This window comes from Battus philenor, unplaced genomic scaffold, assembly GCF_028537555.1.
Source record: "Battus philenor isolate CCGP_79_NKW_IND1 unplaced genomic scaffold, ilBatPhil1.0.hap1 SCAF_27, whole genome shotgun sequence".
Classification (NCBI taxonomy): domain Eukaryota; kingdom Metazoa; phylum Arthropoda; class Insecta; order Lepidoptera; family Papilionidae; genus Battus; species Battus philenor.
In genome coordinates, this window is record NW_027181690.1 from 4,919,665 (window position 1) to 4,940,799 (window position 21,135).

At 32.2% G+C, this 21,135-nt stretch overlaps 2 protein-coding genes across 2 annotated transcripts; one reads left to right on the forward strand and one right to left on the reverse strand.

Moving 5' to 3' along the window:
- Positions 1 to 1,265: 1,265 nt before the first annotated feature.
- Positions 1,266 to 10,566, forward strand: LOC137925398 (uncharacterized). Its single transcript, XM_068768830.1, has 3 exons — positions 1,266 to 1,745; positions 2,586 to 2,646; positions 4,819 to 10,566. Exons 1-3 carry the CDS (start codon positions 1,740 to 1,742, stop codon positions 8,469 to 8,471), a joined length of 3,720 nt encoding a protein of 1,239 aa, XP_068624931.1. The 5' UTR covers positions 1,266 to 1,739; the 3' UTR covers positions 8,472 to 10,566.
- A 1,136-nt stretch (positions 10,567 to 11,702) lies between these two features.
- Fkbp12 (peptidyl-prolyl cis-trans isomerase Fkbp12) lies at positions 11,703 to 13,792 on the reverse strand. Its single transcript, XM_068768843.1, has 3 exons — positions 13,622 to 13,792; positions 12,851 to 13,011; positions 11,703 to 12,341 (listed from the first exon to the last, which is right to left on the reverse strand). The coding sequence occupies exons 1-3, from the start codon at positions 13,656 to 13,658 to the stop codon at positions 12,213 to 12,215; spliced, it is 327 nt and encodes a 108-aa protein (XP_068624944.1). The 5' UTR covers positions 13,659 to 13,792; the 3' UTR covers positions 11,703 to 12,212.
- Between the last annotated feature and the right edge of the window lie 7,343 nt (positions 13,793 to 21,135).

Here is a 21,135-nt window from a genome sequence, read left to right on the forward strand (position 1 = left end):
ATCATAGTCACCAAGAAACTGACCGTAAAATCAATAGTAGCGAAGGTTCGGATTAAACTAAGTAAGCTTAAATCAATAAAATACAACGTTTTTTCACGTTCTACCGCTATTTAAATTTAATTCCAATACGTAAATTGTTTCTGGCAAAAGTAAAAAAATAGCTATGTAACCGCATCTTTACATTTATTCCCAACTGTTGACGCTGAGTAATTTAATCTCTTTCTTTCACTATCTGACAAAAGTGTTGTTGAAAAAGCGCTATATTAGTTCAGTCCTGCAAACACAGTAAAATATATAGTTTTTAAAATAAAACCATGCTTTAATATTACAGTTATGCTTCAGCTCTTACACTTAATACAGAATTTTTGCCTGTGTAAACAGAATTCATCAGATTAAATGGGATTGAGCACATGTTTCTCTTAGTGATACTCTAAAAACTTGTTATGTTTCACGAACATATATATTTTTTGAAAAATATTTCTAGAAGTAAAGTTATGTATTCGTATTCTTTTACACAATTAATAATTTGTAGACTTATTACAAAAATCAACTTGAAACTGCAACTACGGACTAGACTGAGTGTGTATTTCTCGAAATCCGGTTCTGTTGTATTTAAGATTAACATTAAGACATGAATTATAAATATATAAAAACGAAACTTGTTTTTCTTAAAAGCCCATTTTTAATCCACGTAGGTAATATGAATTAAATAATTTGATTATAAATTATAGTAGCTTAAATGATAATAACATAGTGTGAGTAATAAACTAATCACTTCATTAAACAAACATTATAAATAAAACTCAAAAACGAGAAATTTTTCTTTGTGATAATAATATTAAAGATTTATCGAACCAATACAAACACTTAATCAAAGGAAATGTACATAAATGTGCGTCGTCGGTCGGGCTGTTCTGTGGTATTATTATTACTATCTTAGTGTGAGCGCTCGGTTTGAGTCGGCACAGACTGAGCGAGCGAGGTCATTACGTACAAAAGCGTTATTCGACCTGTTCCAATAATAAATTCTTCGCGGCTTTGGGTGCTCGCTGCAAACAGCGTCGTCCGTTGAAAATTGGAGAAGAGAAAAAGCAATTCACAAAGTTGCGCTTGTGCGAAAGAGACGACAAGGCACAGCGGCGTCAACTACCTAGGAATTTGCCAGCCAGCCAATACTGGCACTTCGGCATACTGGCAATTGCATCCGCGTCTGCTCGGCGCCCGTATGAGAGAGCGGAACAAATTCTCATTCGGTCGGCCTAGATAGTTAGCTCGGTTAGCTGTTCGATCGAAGCGACGACTTCGGTCGGCTGCACTGAATTCCTACATTAGTCAGAATATTATTATTACAGTTGTAATTTACATAACTTGATTACGGTTGTAATTTTTTGGATCGAAAGTTACCTTGCTTATTAACTCGCAAGCAATAACTCGCATACGAAGAATCTCGGTAGTTTATTTGAGCTTGTCACAGGTTTATTTAGCCGGCCATTTTGTATTAGCCCGTGGTGTCTAAATACTGGCAAATATCGTAGAATTTCGAATATTTTCATGTTTGATTCGAAGTGATCGTCATTGTATACAGAAAATATATGTGCATTGCTTTAATAGTTATTTGTGTGTCGAATAAATGATGAAAAATTACTTTTGTGAGTGAATTTGACAATTGGAGTGTGTGTGATTATAAAACAATAACAAGTTCTGTTGGTTCCGTGAATGGAAATGAACAGTATTGTACCATGAAAGTAAGTAATTAGTGTACCTGAATAAAAATGGCATGCTCGTGATTATTACACATAACCGGTAGACAAATTAAGATTGCATCGTTTCAATGTTAGACCAAATATTGAATTATGTGTTCCACAACAAGTTGTAAATATTGACCATGCTTAACATGCTTATAATAGATATTACTATCAGGAGGTATAGGTTTGATATAATATTCAACAAAACGTACAAATAATTTAATAAATGATGAAATTATAATGTTGTTATGAAGTGAAATGTGATTTGTTGTTGATTACAAATAATACTAAAAATAGAAAAGGTAGTTTGTAGGAAGAAAATAAATTTATACATTTAATTATTGAGTTCTGGAGAAATAAAGTTGGATTATTTATTAATGAGAAAAGTAAAAAATATTAAATGACAATTTATAATTTTGTAGAAAAATTTTAATTTTCCAATTACCTGTATCTTATTATTTTTGCAGTGATAATAATGGTTTGTTAAAAATGGCGGTATATTATTATTGCATGTCTAATATTCTCTAAGCATGAAAAATTACAATAAATTAATAATAAGTTTTAAGTTTCATTATGTACTTTAGTATTTAATTATTTGCCCCACATTAATATTGTTTAATTTATAGCATGTTGTTATTACCACATCTTGATGCGTCTCTTATATTTTGCTTAGCTTCTTATATCATTTTTAAAAACACATAATGAAAAAACATGTTTAAATAATATTTAAAACATTATTTAAATAATTCAATTAAATTTGCCAAGTTTATATATTCGATTGAAGAGGATAATGATGGTTCCACTTTGACAAAGTTATTAAGTGGCTTCACTTGTTTTCAGGTGTATCATGCAACAAAGATTGACACTGAATACCCACTCTCACCAACAAATGATGAATCAGGTTTGTTTTTGTTTTGTTTTAGTTAAAAATTGCAATATCTAAGTTGCATTACATTTCCAATAGTTTGTTTTGAATTATTTATTTGTAATATTGTTTGTAGATACTATTTATTTCATTGGAATAAATGTGAGAGTTTTATATTTTAATTTCAAATTTTAAAAATTATCTTTTTAGTTAATATTGATATTACATATGAAATGTTGACTTACATTCAAAAGAAATTAAAGGTATTATCTTTTAAACTTGTCTACCCATCTTACTCTTTGCTAGCCTGAATAACAATATTTAGATAATTTTAAACTGCTAACAAATTTTCTGTCTTTTTTCCATTTGTGCTTAATATATACTCACTTTGTAGTATTGTAGAGATGTTTTTTCTTGTTGAACTTATGAACTAAACATGACTATTTATATAGCTAGATTTATACTTAAAAGTGTAGGCGTTTCAATACTCTAGACTATTTATTGTGAGAACTATTAATTTAATTTAATATTTCTGACAATCAAGCATACACATTTATTAACCTTTTTTTATTAGAACCCGGACTTTAAAACACCAAAGTGCATCAATAAATCTACATAAAATAAATAAATTCTCTTGACTTCATTCTCAATGATTTAGCTCTTAGTATACCCAAAAACTATTATAAATATGTCACAAATTTATTGTAGTATTGCAGTTATTCCTGCATTTTAAGAAGCTAATAAAATTGCTATCTGTTTTAAATCTATTTATAAGAATTTTGTTTTGAATAAGTCCTTGGGTTATCACTAACGCTTTAGTTAATTTTTTGGTAAATTTCATAATAGCTAAGTAGCATTTTTACATTTATGCCATTAGTAAAAACTACTTTATTTGCCATTTATCCTGACTTTTAGAAATTAAACTAAATTCATTTATCTTTAATTTATGGAAAGTTCATTATTTTATGTCATTAATTTATCAAAATTTTATAAAATCATCTGGATCATTATTTTAATAGCAGCATGTCCACTGCTTGATATAGGCTGCCCCTATAGATGCCACCTAAATATGTAATATATATATATATATATATATATATATATATATACAGGCTGTTACAAGACAGGAGGATCAAACATAAGGGTGGATACCTTAATATTTATATTAATGTTTTGGCTGGTGTTTGTGATTTTATTTAATTATCAGATCTCTTAGAGTGTTTATTTATTTTGGTACACCAGCAGTAAATATAAGCTAAGAAGACAACAAAGAATGCCAAGTAAATAATGGTTTAGTTGTGTTCCTTTATAGGTGACACATTTTATGCTACTACATTTTTCTATTTACAACATTATAAAAAGATGACTGTAACTGAATAAAATGTAACTGTTAGGGTTTTTTTTGGCAAATTTTTTAAATTTTTTTTTTGCAAATCTTTTGGACTAGCTTACTGTATCAAACGTCTTAGTATGCAGCTAGTTTATACTTTATTATTATTGTATCATCAAAGTCTCTAAGGAAACAAATGTTTTCAAAAGCTACTCAGAGGACTTACCATGATATCTTTAAAACCACAAAGCTTAGAGACTTGAAATTTTGTAGGAATTTTTCTTTCCGCCGAGTAGATTCCGGTCAGATAAGGGATTATTACAAAATTTCACCCGACAGAATGTTCAGAGTCAATTAAGTTCACAAAGTGCAGGGCACAGTTACTTTTTAATAAAACGAATGGAAGAATATCAATCATGTTTTTTGGTTTGTAAATTGCATTTATCGAGAAATTATTTTTTGTAGATTTGTTTTATACTTTAACTACTAAATTAGATAATACTACACCCCTTTTATGATTTACAAAAAACCGGGCTACCAGTCCTCGGCAGCTGTTCCTAGCGGGACCAGCAGCCATTTTAACGGTGGGACGAGGGATACTCAGAATCTCGGGCATAACATAATAATATTATTACTCTAATATCATTTTTTTTTCAAAAAAGGTAATTCTAAATTAGAATTTTGGAAATATTTTCTCGCAAATTGCCACCAATGCAGTTGATTACGATTATGATATAAATTCCGGTGGTTAATTTAATCAACATTAAATGAAACGGCTTGGGTTTATAAACGTGGCTTTTCGAACGCGATGAAGGTGTCATGGGTAATAGGGGATGTTTATAGAAATTACTTTTAATTGTACGTTTTTATAATTTCAGACAATGAGGAGGGACAAGATGGTCTAGATAACAGCTACGATGAGGAGCAAGAAGATGAGAAGCCACAAAACAAGGAATTTGCAGACATTTTAAAAAAGCTTGAGTCCACTGGAGCTTTATTAAGAAAACCTAAAGTAGAGCAACTTTATCATTGCTTCACTTGCAACGAAGATTTCGAAGATTGGGAAGACCTTGAAAATCATTTAATTCAACACGTTTCTCTACCCTCAGTGGTGCTAGACAAGCTGCCGTCTGACGAAGAAGATACGGCTCCCTCCGGAGATGAAAATTGGTCTGATGATGAGGTACTTGAGCCGCAACCAAAACCTGAAGCCAAGAAAACGCCGCAAAAAGTTGATTTATCTCAAATCTTAAAGAAAACAGGTGTATCTATCAAAAAGGCGCCAGATACGGTCCAAAGCTCAGACGCAGCACTAAACAAATTAAGTGGTCTTGGTTTTACCATAAAGAAAAGTTGCACTATTAAAAAAGAAAAGTCTGAAGAATCTGAGCAACAAAATGAAAGTGACCTTTTGAAAAAACTGGGTAAACTTGGGGGTATAAAACTTAAACTAAAATCTGATGGCTGCAACACTAATACATTTAAAGTAATAAATGGTTTAAAAGACTTCAAAGCTTCCGATGATGAAGATGACCTAAGTGAAAACGAAGACAGCAGGAATGACGAAGAATCAGGTCAAAATAATAAAAATCAATACAAAAACCAGGACGAAGATGTTGAACCAGACTCAGAAGAAGAAGAAGAGGAACAACAACAACGTACTGCTGAAAGACGTCGGAGTTCAGAATTAAGTGATTCTGGCAAAAATAATAGAGATAATCAGCACAGTAAACTTCAAGGGAAGAGAATTAAAATAGAGCCCGCTCAGACGTTAATAAAAGCAGGCCCTGCAAGCAAAACCACCGCCAGAGAACTTTCCAATACTCCAGTCAAAATAATGGAATCATCTAAACAGCCTAAAGAAATACCTCAAAAAGGACCCCCAATTGTGAAAACACCTGGGAGACCATCTGTTAAACAAACACCCAAAAGAGGTATGAACACTCCTGTACCTACAAAAAGCCAAGAATCCTCACAAGCAATTAAGAACGACGAAACAGATATAAGAACAGAATCACAAAATGTAACAAAAGAAAGGCGAGAATCTTATGATATAAATTCCGATAAAATTGTGATTAAAACAGAAGCACCAGAATCAACAAATACAGAGGTTTTAACACCTGATGGAGCTTTGCTTATGGGAAATATCAAAACTGAAAAACCCTCCTCACCTCCACTAGATAGGGCACCTACGCCTATAATAGCTAAAATTAAAACAGAACTAGACACACCCACAGTTAATTCCCAACCACAATTGAGCTCATCAAATTTAACAATTCAAAAGGAATCTTCCTCTCTTCCTCCTGTTACTAAGACTGAGGATCCCACCATGACTATAATTGAAATCAACGGTGACTCCAATGACGAAGATGATGATTGCTGTGTAGTGTCGTCTACACCTGCTTCTGATGTGAAGCCTGTTATACCCAAAGTTGAGAATCAAACGTCGACTGCACCACCTGCGTATTCAACGTCATTACCTTATCCAACTACAGCACAATCGGGTTACAGTAGTGCACCGACTCTTTCTTCTCGTCTTCTGTCGATGCCATCTACAGAGAAACAACATAACTTTAATTGGAATGCCCCGGATTCTAAACCGGCAATTGACATGCTTGAAAAGAGTGCTGATGAAATTTTTGAAAGTCTGCTCTCATCTTCTAACAAGAAAGAAAACATATCTTCATTATCTGATGTTAGTGAATACATATCACTTGATACATTAGGCCCCCAACATTCTTGTGAAACATGCAACACCAGATTTACCAATATATCTCTCCTAGAAGAGCATAAAAAAATTACAGGTCATTCAAATAACCTTATACCACCTTCTGCATCATCTACACTTATGCCATATAATCCTACATCAAACATTTTGTCAAGTCTATTACCTGTAAAACAGTTAGCAGAACAAGTAGGGAAGCTGTCTACTATAAACAGCAGTGGATCAGGAGGTTTTACACATCAACAGAATGTAATGATAAACATTCAAGCTTATCCTGGGGCTAGTGGAATGATGGCTCCCCCTCCACCCTATAATGCCTACCCTACTGGGCAAAGTCCACAAGGATACCCGCAAACTCCTGGCAATATGTATACTTCGGGGCAGGCAATGTCAAGCCAGTATCCAGGGTCTAATTATTCACAGAGTGCTTATAGCCAATATCCACCTGCCATGTCAAAAGCTGGGTATCCAGGACCAATGCCATCCAATGTGTACTCTAATGCCTCATCACCATATTCAACAGGTTCCCCATTACAGAGCATGCAACAATCTGTTTATGGGCAGAGTGCACCTGGTTTAATGAATCAACCGCCGGTTTCGATGGGCCCCCCGGGCTCCTCGCCTAGTCAGGTATACGCCTCAGCAACTAGTCCCAGTTCAATGAAACAATCACCTAGTAACATCAGGATTCAGAATGTGCAAACTTTTCCTCCGGGTCAGACAGGGGGGTGTAATAACCAGCCTGTTAATCCGAGCCAACCGATTGCGCCCAGTCAACCTGTTGCTCCGAACCAACAGCCTCTTCATGGTCAAGAAATACCTCCGAGTCACTCTATGTCGCCATGGCAATCGGCACCACCTACACATTTACGAATCGCAGTCGGCCCCAGACCCAGGATGCCAAATGCACGTGTTGCACGTCCATCCATTAGGCCCGGTATTCAACTGCAAGTCAGAGGAGGCGGAAAAATGGGCCCCCGTATGCCTTTAAAGCGGCCGAGCACTGTGGTCGGTGGATCTGTTCCGAAGAGGCGAACCGATATGCTGCTTCCGGGTAAGCATGACAACGAAGATTGTCAAGTGATGGCGTTGCAAAAACAACGCGAAGGATTACCATTGATCCAAAGTGTGCAAGGTGCCAAAGACAAATTGAATATAGGCAGCCAAATTTCTATAACAAAGAAGACCGTGAACAAGGAGGCCAATGCAATGGCGAACGTGTTAGCGTCGAGAGGTATCAGCGTAAAACAAAAGCAGAAGAGCCGGTCGCCGTCGCCGCAGCGGCCCTTGCCCAACATACCAAATCTCGGCGCAGGAGTGAGTATTAAACATTCCTCCAAGTCGAGCAATTTCTCAATACCAGAAGCCAAGATCGGAACTGGTATGCTTGCATGTAGAATTTGCAAGAAAATGTTTATGAGTTCCACTTCGCTATCTGTGCATATGTCGAATGCCCACCCACAGAGCAAAATACCAGTGTTCAAGTGCGACGAGTGCCCAGCTTCTTATCCAAAATCTTTGCAATTGCAGCACCACAAGAGAATATTTCACAATGTCACGGGCTCCAATAGGGAGCTAGGACTACCTGTTGTAGACCTGTCTCAGGAGGACAATTTGAAACGCTTGAGTAGTTTAGGTATTTACAGTTTTATTCCATTAGCTAATCGGGAGCAAGGTAATGGTTGCTTTGGTATACCAGTTATCTCTGTGCATAATGTACAGAACGGTATGGCCAGCAGCTTGCAAGCCCTTGGTGCTGATGGACTGTTAAGCCTTGGCCCATTAAAACCTTTACCAAATTCATAAAAAGGTGCAATTGAATTATCAGTTGTTTTTGACATACAGAACATTATCTATTAAGAAAGGAAAAGGTTTTGTAATGCCTGAAAGTATTACCCCTACTTTATTTTTTTATATTATCTTAAAACAAAGATATTATTGCATTTATTTGTGAAATTTCTCATTATTAGTGCTCAAAACAAATTGTTAAGTGAGACAAGCAGTAATGTTAGGATTCTGACATGCATCCTAATATGGATTAAAAGGTAATGTCACCCTCATTTGTTTTCTCACTCTGTTCCGTATCATTATTGGCAGTATAACTGTTAATTTACTAGTTTATGATTGTAATTTATTATACTTAAGATGTAAATATATTTTTAAGGGTTACTAAGATCAATCTATAAAAAATATTGTCTCAATAAACAGTATAATTGTTTAAGTGGAGCATTAAATGGAAAACTAATAAGTGTGGACTCCGCAAGAGTTTCAAACTTTGTTTAACTTAAAATACTAATGATCAATTTTGATACTTTGTAGTGTTGTCATATATGTCTGACAAACATAAAATGGACATGAGCTGATGATTACAGACAGCTCCTAATTAGGGCAAACAAAATATACACAAATTGTCAAAGTAGTGAAGAGAGATTTGCTACTTAAGAGGGATTTATAAAAATTCTGTGTATTTGGACTAGGTTCGACATCAAAATTTTGACAATGTTTCATAACTACAAAAGTAGTTCCAAAACTTTGATATTGCACAAAGCAAAAATTAACTATATAACTTCCAACATATTCTAGACTAGTGACGTTTTTCATAATCTAAAGGTACAAAAGTACAAAAATATCATAAGCATACATTTGTTTAGATTTCAGGTCAAGTGAGAGCTTTTAATATTATACTAAATGAAAACCTGAGGTGTTTTTAATGTTGAGCCTGTTGTATCCTGAGCAAAGTGCAGACCATTTGCAAAAAGTAGAATATTATCATATATCTCTTCACTTCTCTGACCTTTTGTGACATATAATCTTAGAGTGAAGTTTACAATAAACATCCTGCCCTCATATTAATCCCGATTATTACAAAGGTCAGTAACTTGTCTACTCTGTGAATAGTTGCTATGTAAATATCCTTAAATATATATATAATAATAAAAAAGATATTTTTGTAAGAAGTTGACAAAATTTTTGTCTTGTCTCCTCCGGTAATTATACCAAATGGAACACTGAAATTTTTAGACTGACTATCTATGCATTATTACATCATGAAAAAGTTGCGAGAAGCAAGGGCCTCGATTGTTTGTGGGAGTTTACCATGGCCTTTTTGAAGTCTTTTTTTTTTTAAAACAACAAGCAAACATGTTAGTATATGTCTTGGCTGTAATCATTGTTAAATAACCTGTTCGACCAAAGAAGGCGATAACTTTTTCTCTACACTTTTTCTTCAATCATATTTATAGGCTATTCTAAAGGAAACATCCACTGAATAGTAGTAAAAATATATGACAATGATATAATGTATGTGGAAAGGTTAATAAAAAAACCTCTTTAATTTCACAATATTTATTTTATCATATTTAACTGATCAGTTCTAAAAACTTTCAGTGTAACCATTGTACAAGGCGTGCGTGCGTTGTTGTAAAGGCAATATATTTTCAGGTTTAATTAAAAGCAGCATACTATAGATAAGAAAGGAAACTAATCATTATTTATGATATTAAACGAAAATAATTTTATTATTTATTTCTTATTCATATCTTTTTCTCATTACAGCAACGCAACATTGCTGTTAATTAAGTATAAATGTAGTAATATGATTATTATATTCTAATCTGACAACTAGATTAGGATAAAATTTTGTAAATTAAAGCAAATGTGCATAAGATATCAACTATTAAAAATATTCTATAGTGATAATTTGTAAGTGTACCCCCTTCATGAATAAGCTTATTTCATGGTCTTTGCGTCACAATGATAAAGGATAGCAAATAAATGTTTTATAGGAGAAAAAGTATATTAGTTTCTATATTTTTTTCATGTGATTGTCATTAATTAGTAAGAAAAGTCTATTAGAGAATAATGTGGTTTCTTTCGTACCTCTGATGATTAATAAATAATTGATACTTACATTAAATTTATTTATTTTTACCTGTCTGACCTACTTAAATAAATGATAATTACTGCAACAAAATGTGCATTATGTGTTGCTTTATAGTAAAAGCTGTGCTATGAAATTAGTCTTGGTTAAAATTGTGGACTTTTGTCTAGTCACCACAGACTGGCTTCCATGTCTAAGCAACATTACCTTAATGAATTGATTCTTACAAAGCTAAAACTAATGGAATCAGTATTCCTTTTGTGTATAACATATTTGATAGATGTATTTGCAGGGCTATCACCTAACAATAGGTAATTTGTTCATTCTGTAATAGAACAATTTATCATTGATTCATATATACAAAATCTTATGCAGTAAAAATGCTTGTTGCTTTACTCAGGCGTTTGACTTAAAAAAATTGTCCTAATTGGTATTGTAATATTTGCCCACTTCAATTTAGTAACGAAAATACAAACAGCATTGTTAGCTATCCTAAATTAAAATTAATGAGGATTTAAAATGTTGATTACTTGATTAGACCTCGATAGAACTGAATACAACGCCAATATATACCAGACTTGCTATCTGGATACAAAGACGTAGATTGATAGCTCCAATGAGTTCCCTGGGGTCTATATATAGACTGGACGGGGGTCTGTAAGAAAATAATGGTTCATAATTCGTAACCGCGTCCATAAAATTGTTGTTTGATAGTGAAGATCATCAATGTATCATATTAGAAAAATTACGTTTAACAAGAAGATCAGCGACTGTTATTTGTAAAAGCTTATTTATATTCCACAAATATATGTATCAAGGCTTGCAAAATGCCATTCGCAACGCATGTTTACAAGTAAAAATCAATAGTTATTTCTATTGACTTAATTATCACATTTTTTTGACTTTTGGGACAGGAAAACCAACAAAATTTTAAGTTTTTAAGTCAGGTCACCAAACTCTTTGTCATATAGATACATCCATAGAGAAAAAGAGTTTGGTAACCTGACTTAAATAATTACTTATTTAGAATTTATGACTTACATTAGTGTTCTAGAGACTCCTCTTTGTTAAACATGTGCAATTAAATCACTGCTTCTTAAATTGTTGAAAAGTATTTAGTAAAAACTATTTTATTAAATAGTAATAAAACAAATATATCCCTTAGTACATTTATTTAAACTTAAAATAAAAATAAAGCTTTTGCTGACAGGATGTTTTCACTAATTTGTATTAGATTCTGTTAGAAAACTTTCAATAAGTATATCTGTTATTTTTTCTTAGTATAAATCCAATGAATATTCTGTCAAGAATATCAAAATCCAAACCATTAATTAAAAAACAAAATTTTTAATTACCCACTTGTATAAGTTGTAAGTTCAAAAAAAATATTCATAAATTATTTACGTATGGATTAAACAGAACGGAAAATGCTTCCGGAATGTTCTTGTGTTCCAAAAATGCTAACATTAATAATGCCTTCCAATTTATAGAAATAGTGCTCTATTTATTAGGAGGTAGACAACCTGCTTATTGCACTAAAACCATAATGACATATCAAAACTAAAAAAAAATTATTGACATAAGAACGGGCTGCAAAAATATCAAAGTTTTAACTTAAAATCTATGTTTTGCAAGTCTGTGATGATTGTTGTTTTTTCAGTGGTAAATTATTCAAGACGGATGAGTTCCACATCAAAGATGAGGGTAGCATTTGGTGGTATCACTCCAGGGTGGCCTTGCTGACCATAAGCATAGTCCGGAGAGCAGGTTAATTTAGCTCGTTCACCCACAGACATCTGAAATTATTGATTATTACATGTTACACAACCATATTTACTCCACAGGTAATAAATAATTTTATTATGTATTATATATAACTTGTAATATTTTTTTTATTAGGATCTTGTAACAATTATTAAAATTTTCCACTATCATCACAAACACTTTATGGTCTATACTACACAGATGGCTCCCAAGAAGGGTTTGAAAATTGCCTTTGCTGTCTATAACACCATATTGTGGGTCAAATATTGTGTAAAAATTACTAATTTTAGTCAGATATTTAAGTCCAGTTTATACAAAATATGGATGGTGTTTTATTTCATGATCTTAAAAAACAATTACTCTTGCAATATTTCAAAGCCATTCTTAATTGACCTCTACTCGGTAACAGTGATATTATTATGAGTCCTTACATCAATGTAAATCTCATGGATGTATTGTAACAATATGGTTTCATATGTGAATAAAGATCTTGGCTATTGGTTGTAGCTCTTATGCAATTTAATCAATATATGTTCAATACCTGAGCTACACCTTCATCCCAGCCACGGATGACCTCTCCCTTACCAATCTTGAACTTGAAGGGCTTTCCGCGGTCGCGCGATGAATCAAACTTCTGCCCATTAGTCAGAGTACCTGTATAGTGGACTACCACTGTCTGCCCCTTCTTGGGATATGAGGATCCTGAAGATAATTGTCATAATTTTTTATAATACAGCATTAATTTTCTGTACTAATTCGGAAGTATTACAGGAATGGTGGGTTATCTAGCTTCAGGGTATTAATACCAGGTTATATTTATTTAAGGCCGTAAAGTTTATTAGGCGCAGTAACAGCTACACAGCTGATACATGTGTGTCATACTAACTTAATCAGTCTACTTTTGAAGGCATCATATGCTTGATGCCTTCGAAAATAGATGAGATAGGGCTGCCATAAGAATAATTGTTATTGATGCGAGACCCAGATTTTTACGCATTTACTTTAAAATTAATACGCAGATAGGCAGCTAATTTTCTAGATCTCCGAGTAGCGTGGTGTGTGCGATAAGTGTGTTTAAAAGTGAATTTAGGTTATAAAATAATAAAGGCTGTGAAACATCGTTATCTTGATAAAGCTCCGATAATTTATAAATCGGAATTTTGACCAGTTACCGGTAAACAATAAAGAACAAATAGAAGAAAGTGTTACGAGAATATTCCGAGTACTTTTAACGTGTATGACAAGCAGGAAAAATTACGTTACGATCTATATATGTACGTATATTCATATCGTGTATTAAAAATATACGTACCGTCGCCAGGAGAAAGCGTTTCCACATCGACTCCCATTATTAAATTTCTTATTTCTTAAAGGAACTCGCAATGCGGTTAATAAAAAGTTTAAAGGCTAGGTTAGAAAAGCGCAGTGAAGGCGTTTCCGGCTTTTGGAATCGGACTCTAATAGGACGCCACTGTAGTGACGCTATGCCACAGACAAGAATATTTTTTTCTATATGCACTTAAGTAGAATTTATGAAAGAAAAATTTCTAAATAGTTACTGGAAAATCTTTGTAAAATTAATAATTTAAAATTATTTTTAACGGCTTTGTTAATTTATTATATTTTGATGGTTAACTCTATGTCCGGACGTTATCAACGAAAAATATTTAGACAGACATATCACCGAAGTGACTTTTGACGATGGGTTTAAATTCCCTTTCGGAAATTGTTTACAAATGTTAGATATTTTTTACAATAACATTGACCTGTATTAAGCCAAGAGTTGGAATCCTTAATTTGCGTTACGTGAGAAAGTAAATAATAGTCATTTGTAACCGTATTATCTCTTGTAAATTGTTTGGTTTTTCGACCAAATACTTGACCAGTAATTAAAAAAAATTCTTAAAAATGTTTATTAAAAAAATAATTGGTTGCTATTTTACATTTTCTGTCTGTAACGACAGGACTATAAATTAATTAAAATAGGTTATTGTTAATTGTAACGGAGAGACATGGTATCAGTGCTTAGATAGTTACCCTTGGACAACTACACATTTGCGTTTCCGCTTACTCCCCGTAGCGAATTTAATTATAAGCGATATTACAATTTATGATATTTCTAATTGTGAATTAGCGCCCAAATTGGATTGAATATACATAAAAGTAAGACAATAAAGTGAACCTAGCCTTTTCTACTTTTAAGTTTATTATTGGTTTTAAGATATTTATTGGTGGTTTACCGCTATTAAGGTTATTTATTATCTGTGCGATATATTTCCAACGGTGAGCACAGTAAGACCCCGCTCAACGCTGTTTCGGTTTAATACTCCATTGTTTCAACCTGGGGATTCCCAGAAATCGTGTGCAGTGCTGGGTTTCTAAACACGTACATACGTTACAACGTACGTTGGGGACCGCCAACGTGGTGCTGGGTGGCGACGTCAATGCGCATAACACCTGGTGGAGTAGCCGGTCCACGGACCGAAGAGGAGTTGAGATCGCAGCCGCCCTCGACCAACTGGGGGTGCACGTGATGAACCAGGGGTCTGAGTCGACGTTTGATACGTATCGGGGCGGTAAGCATTACTCCAGTCGCGTCGACATTACTGCTTGCTCGACCACCCTACTCGACCGTGCGGTGGGCTGGAGCCTTGTGGACGACATATCCTCGTCGGACCACAGGGCAATTGTGTTCAATCTGAAGTTTGAGAGGTCCCAAGGCATGGACGTCAAGCGGACCACACGGCAGTACACTACCCGTAGGGCAGACTGGGGCGAGTTCCATCGAACTGTCGCTCGGCTGTTATCGGATCGCTGCCTGTCGCCTACCGAGGTGAATCAGATCACCGAAAAGGGGGCGTTGGTCAGCATGGTCGGTCGGTATGTGAAAACCGTGAGGGACGCTTACGAGTTGGTCCTGCCGAAGGTCTCCAAGCAGAAGAGGACAGAATTGCCTTGGTGGCCCAGTGTCCCGCATTCGGGGGTCTCCGGCTCGACTTCGAGTGCCGGTCTGGCGTAAAAATCACGGAGGAAACCATAGCCTCCCTGATAAAAGAAAAATTGACAAAAATTGACAAAATTGACAAAATTTGACTTCCTCTCATACTGTAGAGAAATAATTAAAAAAGCAACTCAAAAAAATCAAAGCTAAATAATATTAATAAAAATGTAAATAGAAAATAAGTAATAATGGTAACAACTTTTAGTAAACTGTAAATAAATAGAATTATAAAGCTTAAGTGAAATAAATGAAAAACAAAAGTATGTAAATAACAGAAATAAAATTAATAAAATACTAATGTATAATGAGAGAGGAATGAAAGGTCACAGAGCGAAAGAGAATGAAAGAAGAAATGTGGAATGAACACCGAATGAAAGAACATAGGATGCATAAATGAAGAGAGCGAAAATAAAAATAAAAAGATTGTGAAAAATTAAATAACTGAAAGCAAAAGTCCCTATCCCACACCAGATAGGGGGTACGAGAGGCTCCCAATAGGGGTGGCCAATAAAAAAAAACCACGTATATAACATATCCAAAACATTGTTTCTTGTTTGATGCGTTGCAGAACAGACACATTTATCATTTGAAACATTTGTTGACATTATTGTGAGCATAAATATTTTTGAAATTAGAATCAATAATACGAGAGATTAATACAGTGACAAATTATGATCATTAGTTTTTATCATGGTTGTTAGCATTTTACTGAAAACGAATATGCAAGTGATTAGATGATTAGATTCTGGAAAAAGTCAATCTGATTAGTGCTGCATTGAATCTGGCAACTTCGACAACAAGGAAAATTCTTAAGAATGAAGGTAAAATACTGCCATTGGCAACTGCAACTACGACAATCTTGGCAATAAGAATTACTCATTCTAGAATTAATATTATAGAGGAAATGGAAAAATGACTATTTATAAGTCAATTTGTCAAAAAGTAAAAAGCAAATGATAAAAGAGAAACTTTTGTTACTACTCGGGGATGGTTTAATATATTTATACATCGTAATAATTTTTGCAACATAAAGATTACATGAAAAGTACCAATTGGTGATACGAAAGCGGCGGCTCTATACCTAGCAATATTAAAAACTATAATTAAATAAGACAACTAACCTCCAGAATATATTTTTAGCATTGATGAAATGGCCTTTTTTGAAAAAGTATTCCAAAACGAACAATTATATCCCGTGAATAGAAACGGGCACCAAGATTTAAAGCAACGAAAGCGGTGATTTCAAATTAAAACGACTAGTAGTTTACCACTCCAAAGTCCAAGAGCGATGAAAGGCATATTTGAATCAACTTTCCTTGTGATTTGGACGACTAATAAAAAATCATGGGTTATTATGAGAATATTTTTTTAGGATTGGTTCTATCACTATTTCTCTCTGTCTATTAAACGTCATTGGAAAATAATAAAACCTTGAACACATAGAACGACTATTAATTGAAAATGAATTAACAACATGCTTTCCAGTCGTGGTAGTTTTTTTTTCCCGACTAACACAACTGTCTTAATTCAACCGTTATACCTGTGGCGGACATTTAAGCAGATGTTCGAAAATAGACGCAGAAGAGAAACAATCAATTAAAGAATTTTAGTTAAACCACAATATCGTGATTGCTGTAGAAAACATAAACCTTTCTTGGAATGAGATAACGGAAAGATCTTTGAAAGAAGTATGGAAGAATTTTTCGATAGATTTAAGTAAGAGCGAAGACTTTGGCCACTTAGTCGATGTGGGTGAAATAATGGAACAAATATTGTAATTAGTGAAACAAACCGGCTTAGATGAGTTAAATTTGAAAAACCTTTAAGAAATAGTTCAAGAAACAGCTGTTAGTCTTTTCAATGTTAAACTCAAGTAATTAACTAAATTAAATTTCGACAGGAGTTCAAAAGCCTGACGGATTGTTATAGATGCTTTATCTACTTATTAACAACTTCTAACAGAACGCAAAAGGAAAGCGCGAATTATATTAGATGTCATCTTGACAAAAGGTCAGAAAATTGGAAACCCAGAATAAAGTGAATAATTGAATTTTGTTTGTTTTAATAAGTTTATTTATTCAAATTGTTTTAATTTTTGTAAGAAATGTGTTAGGTTTTACTTAATAAAACATCGATATTAAATTTAATGCCATTATTTACATTGATGGAACGTATCTTTACCGCTAGGCGGGGTCATTCTGTTTATTTAATTTTTCTTGACATTTTTTATTTTGCATTTTCAATCAATATATCGCATATCCGTATGAATAAACGTTATAGAATTTTCTTTTATACAATATATGTTTGCACAAAGAATCAGCAACAGTTTCGACTGGCTTACCATTTGAGAGAGTAATAGGGTTAAAATGAAACTACAATGACAAATATAAACACTTTATAACAAATATCTCCATAATTAATACATACATATAGTGCTAGGCATTACAACAATTATTAGATACATGAGCATTTGTTTTTTTTTACTAAGAAAACCGTAACGTTTTGAATCAATTAGATTGTAACTGAATAATAAAATTTTTAACATAAAATAACATGAACGTAATATAATAATCAGATTTATACGGTAAGATCACAAATGTTATCAGATTTTTAATACTGAAGGCTTATATTTTGTTAACACAGAAGAATGGAAATAACTTTTAAATAAGTAATAGCAGAATTACGACATTTTTTTAATGGAATTTAGATACTCTTAAAAGAAAAAAAATATTAAATAAAGTAAGTTTTTTCGTAAAATCGATAATTAATTAAACAATTAACGTAAAAAGGACATGTTTAATAAGCAAAAAATAATATACATCAGAAATGTTACATGTTAGATAATATCGGAAGACAAAAGACCCACAGACATTTGGCCCGTACATATATTACAGCTGTGACATTTTAATGACGGACAACGAATAACCTTTTTTATGAACATAGTTAATTAGGATGGGTTCGATTTTACTGAAAAATTAACTTTTATTTAATTAAATACATATATAAGTTTCGTTATAATCAGAGAAGAGTAAACGATCATTAATAAAATGTCATCGAAACGTCACTTCTATTTCGTGTCTTTTGCCCAAATGTCGGTAATTCAGGGTACAAAAAAATTACAGCGATGTGAAAAACTTTAATTCAAGCATAAACTAATATGTTGTTTAACCACAGATATTTTTATATTAATTTTCTTTTAAATACAAATATCTGAATCTGTCAATACTTAAACTTTATCTGATCAAACCAGTTATAATATTTTAATTTTTTTTGGAAAACGATGACGTTAATAAGTTAAAATGTTTTATGTTTGTAGTATGTAAAGTTGAGAACAAAATTGTAACTTCATTGTAAGATATTTTTATTTTATCCTTTAAGACTTATTTAGCACATCCAAAATTTTTGAAATTTTTTAACCAAAAAAATTCGAATTAAAATTAAAATCAATTACAATTAAAATAAAATTTGAGAATAATTTTCCGGGATTAGTCAGAAAAAAAAATATTATCATATTAACTATATTAACTATTTTTCAATATAGTTAAAATTTCTTTTATTACTTATTAATGTGTACATTGTAGCACATTCTTTATGTAAAATATAATTTTGGCGTTTTGTGCAATACAATATAGTCCCTATGTTAATCTTATTTATTAATTCATCACAACACCAATTTAAGATCAACCATTGATTATACAGTGCGAAAAAAAAATCTATGATGTGGTAACATTTATCGCGAAATTAAAAAGTTAAGTAAAACTTACACTGATTTAGCGTTTTATTTTATAAACAAAAAGCAATAAGCAGGTATAGGTACTTTTGTTTAGTGTTGCCCATTGACACATTGACTCTATAAGCAAATACAGATTCATTTTTGACTTGCAAAGTGAATACATTATAAAACCATGACAACTTTTTGATGTTGACCTACATTTTGGATATAGCAAGGTTCTATTCTCTTGACAGTGCAACTGATACCCTTATAAAGACACAAAACTTAAATGGGAAACATTTATTCTTTTTCTCTAATACAATATCAATGTCTACGATTGTATTATATTTGCCGGACAGAGTTGAGTGCTCCCTTAATCACATTTTAGTAAGCGGTAGTAAGTGAAAGAGAGGGATGAATGTTTGTGGGCTATAATTGTAAAGAATGTATAGATGACTTCACACCTAGTAATTCCTTTAAAAGTAACAAGTTGTAAAAGTAACCAGGTTAATTTTTTTTCCAAGTAAACATACATAAATAAATATATCATTATTTGATTCTCACTCGTAATGTACGACATTAATAATAATTTATTCTTAATGTAAGTAAACTTTTGCCATCATTTCATTTTAACTTAATTATGTATAACCTATAAAATTTATATTTTGTGGTATTAACTCTGTCTGGCGAATATACTAAACGGCGCGATTTTTATTATCAAGTGTTACCAGTTTGATTACAAGTACAATTTAGTAATACTAGCACTAGTATTGGAGATATCCCGAAGTAATTGTACAAAGCAAAGAGGCCTTCACATGTCTATTTGTTTGATGTGCTATGTTACTTATCGAGAAGTCTGCAACGATACTAACTTTACATATATAATATATAAATTTAAATAAAATGTTTTTTCGTTTTGTTATTAATTAAACATGTCTAATCATTTGTTTGGATATTTAAAACGCATTTCTTTTAAGAGCTTACTACATAGTCTATTTTAGATTTTGATTAAGTACGAGAAATAATTTCTGGGTTGCCAGTTGTGAAATAGTAAGTAATTAATTAATGTCTCTGAAAAAGTACTCCTGCAATTGTAATTAAATCAGATGAAAAAATAATAATAAATCGCGCCGTTAAATTTACACTTAATAACAGAAAGCAACAATTGTCGTTTATCGTCTAAAGACAATTTATAAACAATAACAACAATTATTTAGTTACACAGAAAACTACTCCACCAATATATATAACATTTCAAGCAAACACATTTTTTACATATAATAATCAATTACAGTAATTAATTTTAGTTGTTAAATTTTTCCGCATTTATTTTTGAAACAGATTAAAATTGAATAATAACAAAAGTGTTCATTTTAACTAAACGCTTATAACAATACAATTATAATAAAGAGTATTAAAGAAAAATATTGAAGCTCTTTTAACCAATTTTTATTATTAATTTACTAGCTTTATTTCTGAACCGAAAAAGATGGCATTTTAGGAACAGGGCACATTTTTATAAAAATATATTAAACAGGGGTTCCAATTAAAATCTTTAAATTTAAAATCATATATCATATAAAATGATGAATCTAAAGTATTTTAACGATTTAATTGATTTTTTAAATATTTTATTACTGTCTAAAGTGAAGTTATCGAAAATATTGCAGTGCCATTTAAAAATGTTTTTAAGGCAAAAAATAATCTGTGATATGTTGGAAAATTCTACAATGATATTGACTTATTATTTTGTACGATAGGTTAGTTTTATTAAAAACAAAAACGTAGCTATATCTAACAATATTTGGCATTTTATTTTGGCATTCAAAACGTGTTCGGTTACATTGTCCTAAAATTGAAATGGAAACCTAATGTTAGTTAGGTTAATTTATTAAAAAAAAATTATTATTTAAAAAAATTAATATAAGGGAAGTTTCTAATACCAAATCTTGCAATACAAAAATCTTACTTTACGATTTCTTTACCAATGCAATTTATCAAAATAAAATTAAAACATTTACATTTTATTCTCACTCTTAACGAGCTTTTTCGTGGCGAGCTCGAAGTAATGTTAAAAATATTTCAATCATATAATCCGATCTTAATTTTTGTT

What these genes read in the sequence shown, in the direction of transcription:
- LOC137925398 (XM_068768830.1), top strand. An exon ending in ACCAACAAATGATGAATCAG is followed by an intron (nt 2,647 to 4,818) that starts GTTTGTTTTTGT and finishes TTATAATTTCAG; the next exon opens with ACAATGAGGAGGGACAAGAT.
- Fkbp12 (XM_068768843.1), bottom strand. Translation starts at nt 13,658, where the DNA reads ATGGGAGTCGATGTGGAAACGCTTTCTCCTGGCGACG. An exon ending in AACGCTTTCTCCTGGCGACG is followed by an intron (nt 13,012 to 13,621) that starts GTACGTATATTT and finishes AATTATCTTCAG; the next exon opens with GATCCTCATATCCCAAGAAG. An exon ending in GGGATGAAGGTGTAGCTCAG is followed by an intron (nt 12,342 to 12,850) that starts GTATTGAACATA and finishes CAATAATTTCAG; the next exon opens with ATGTCTGTGGGTGAACGAGC.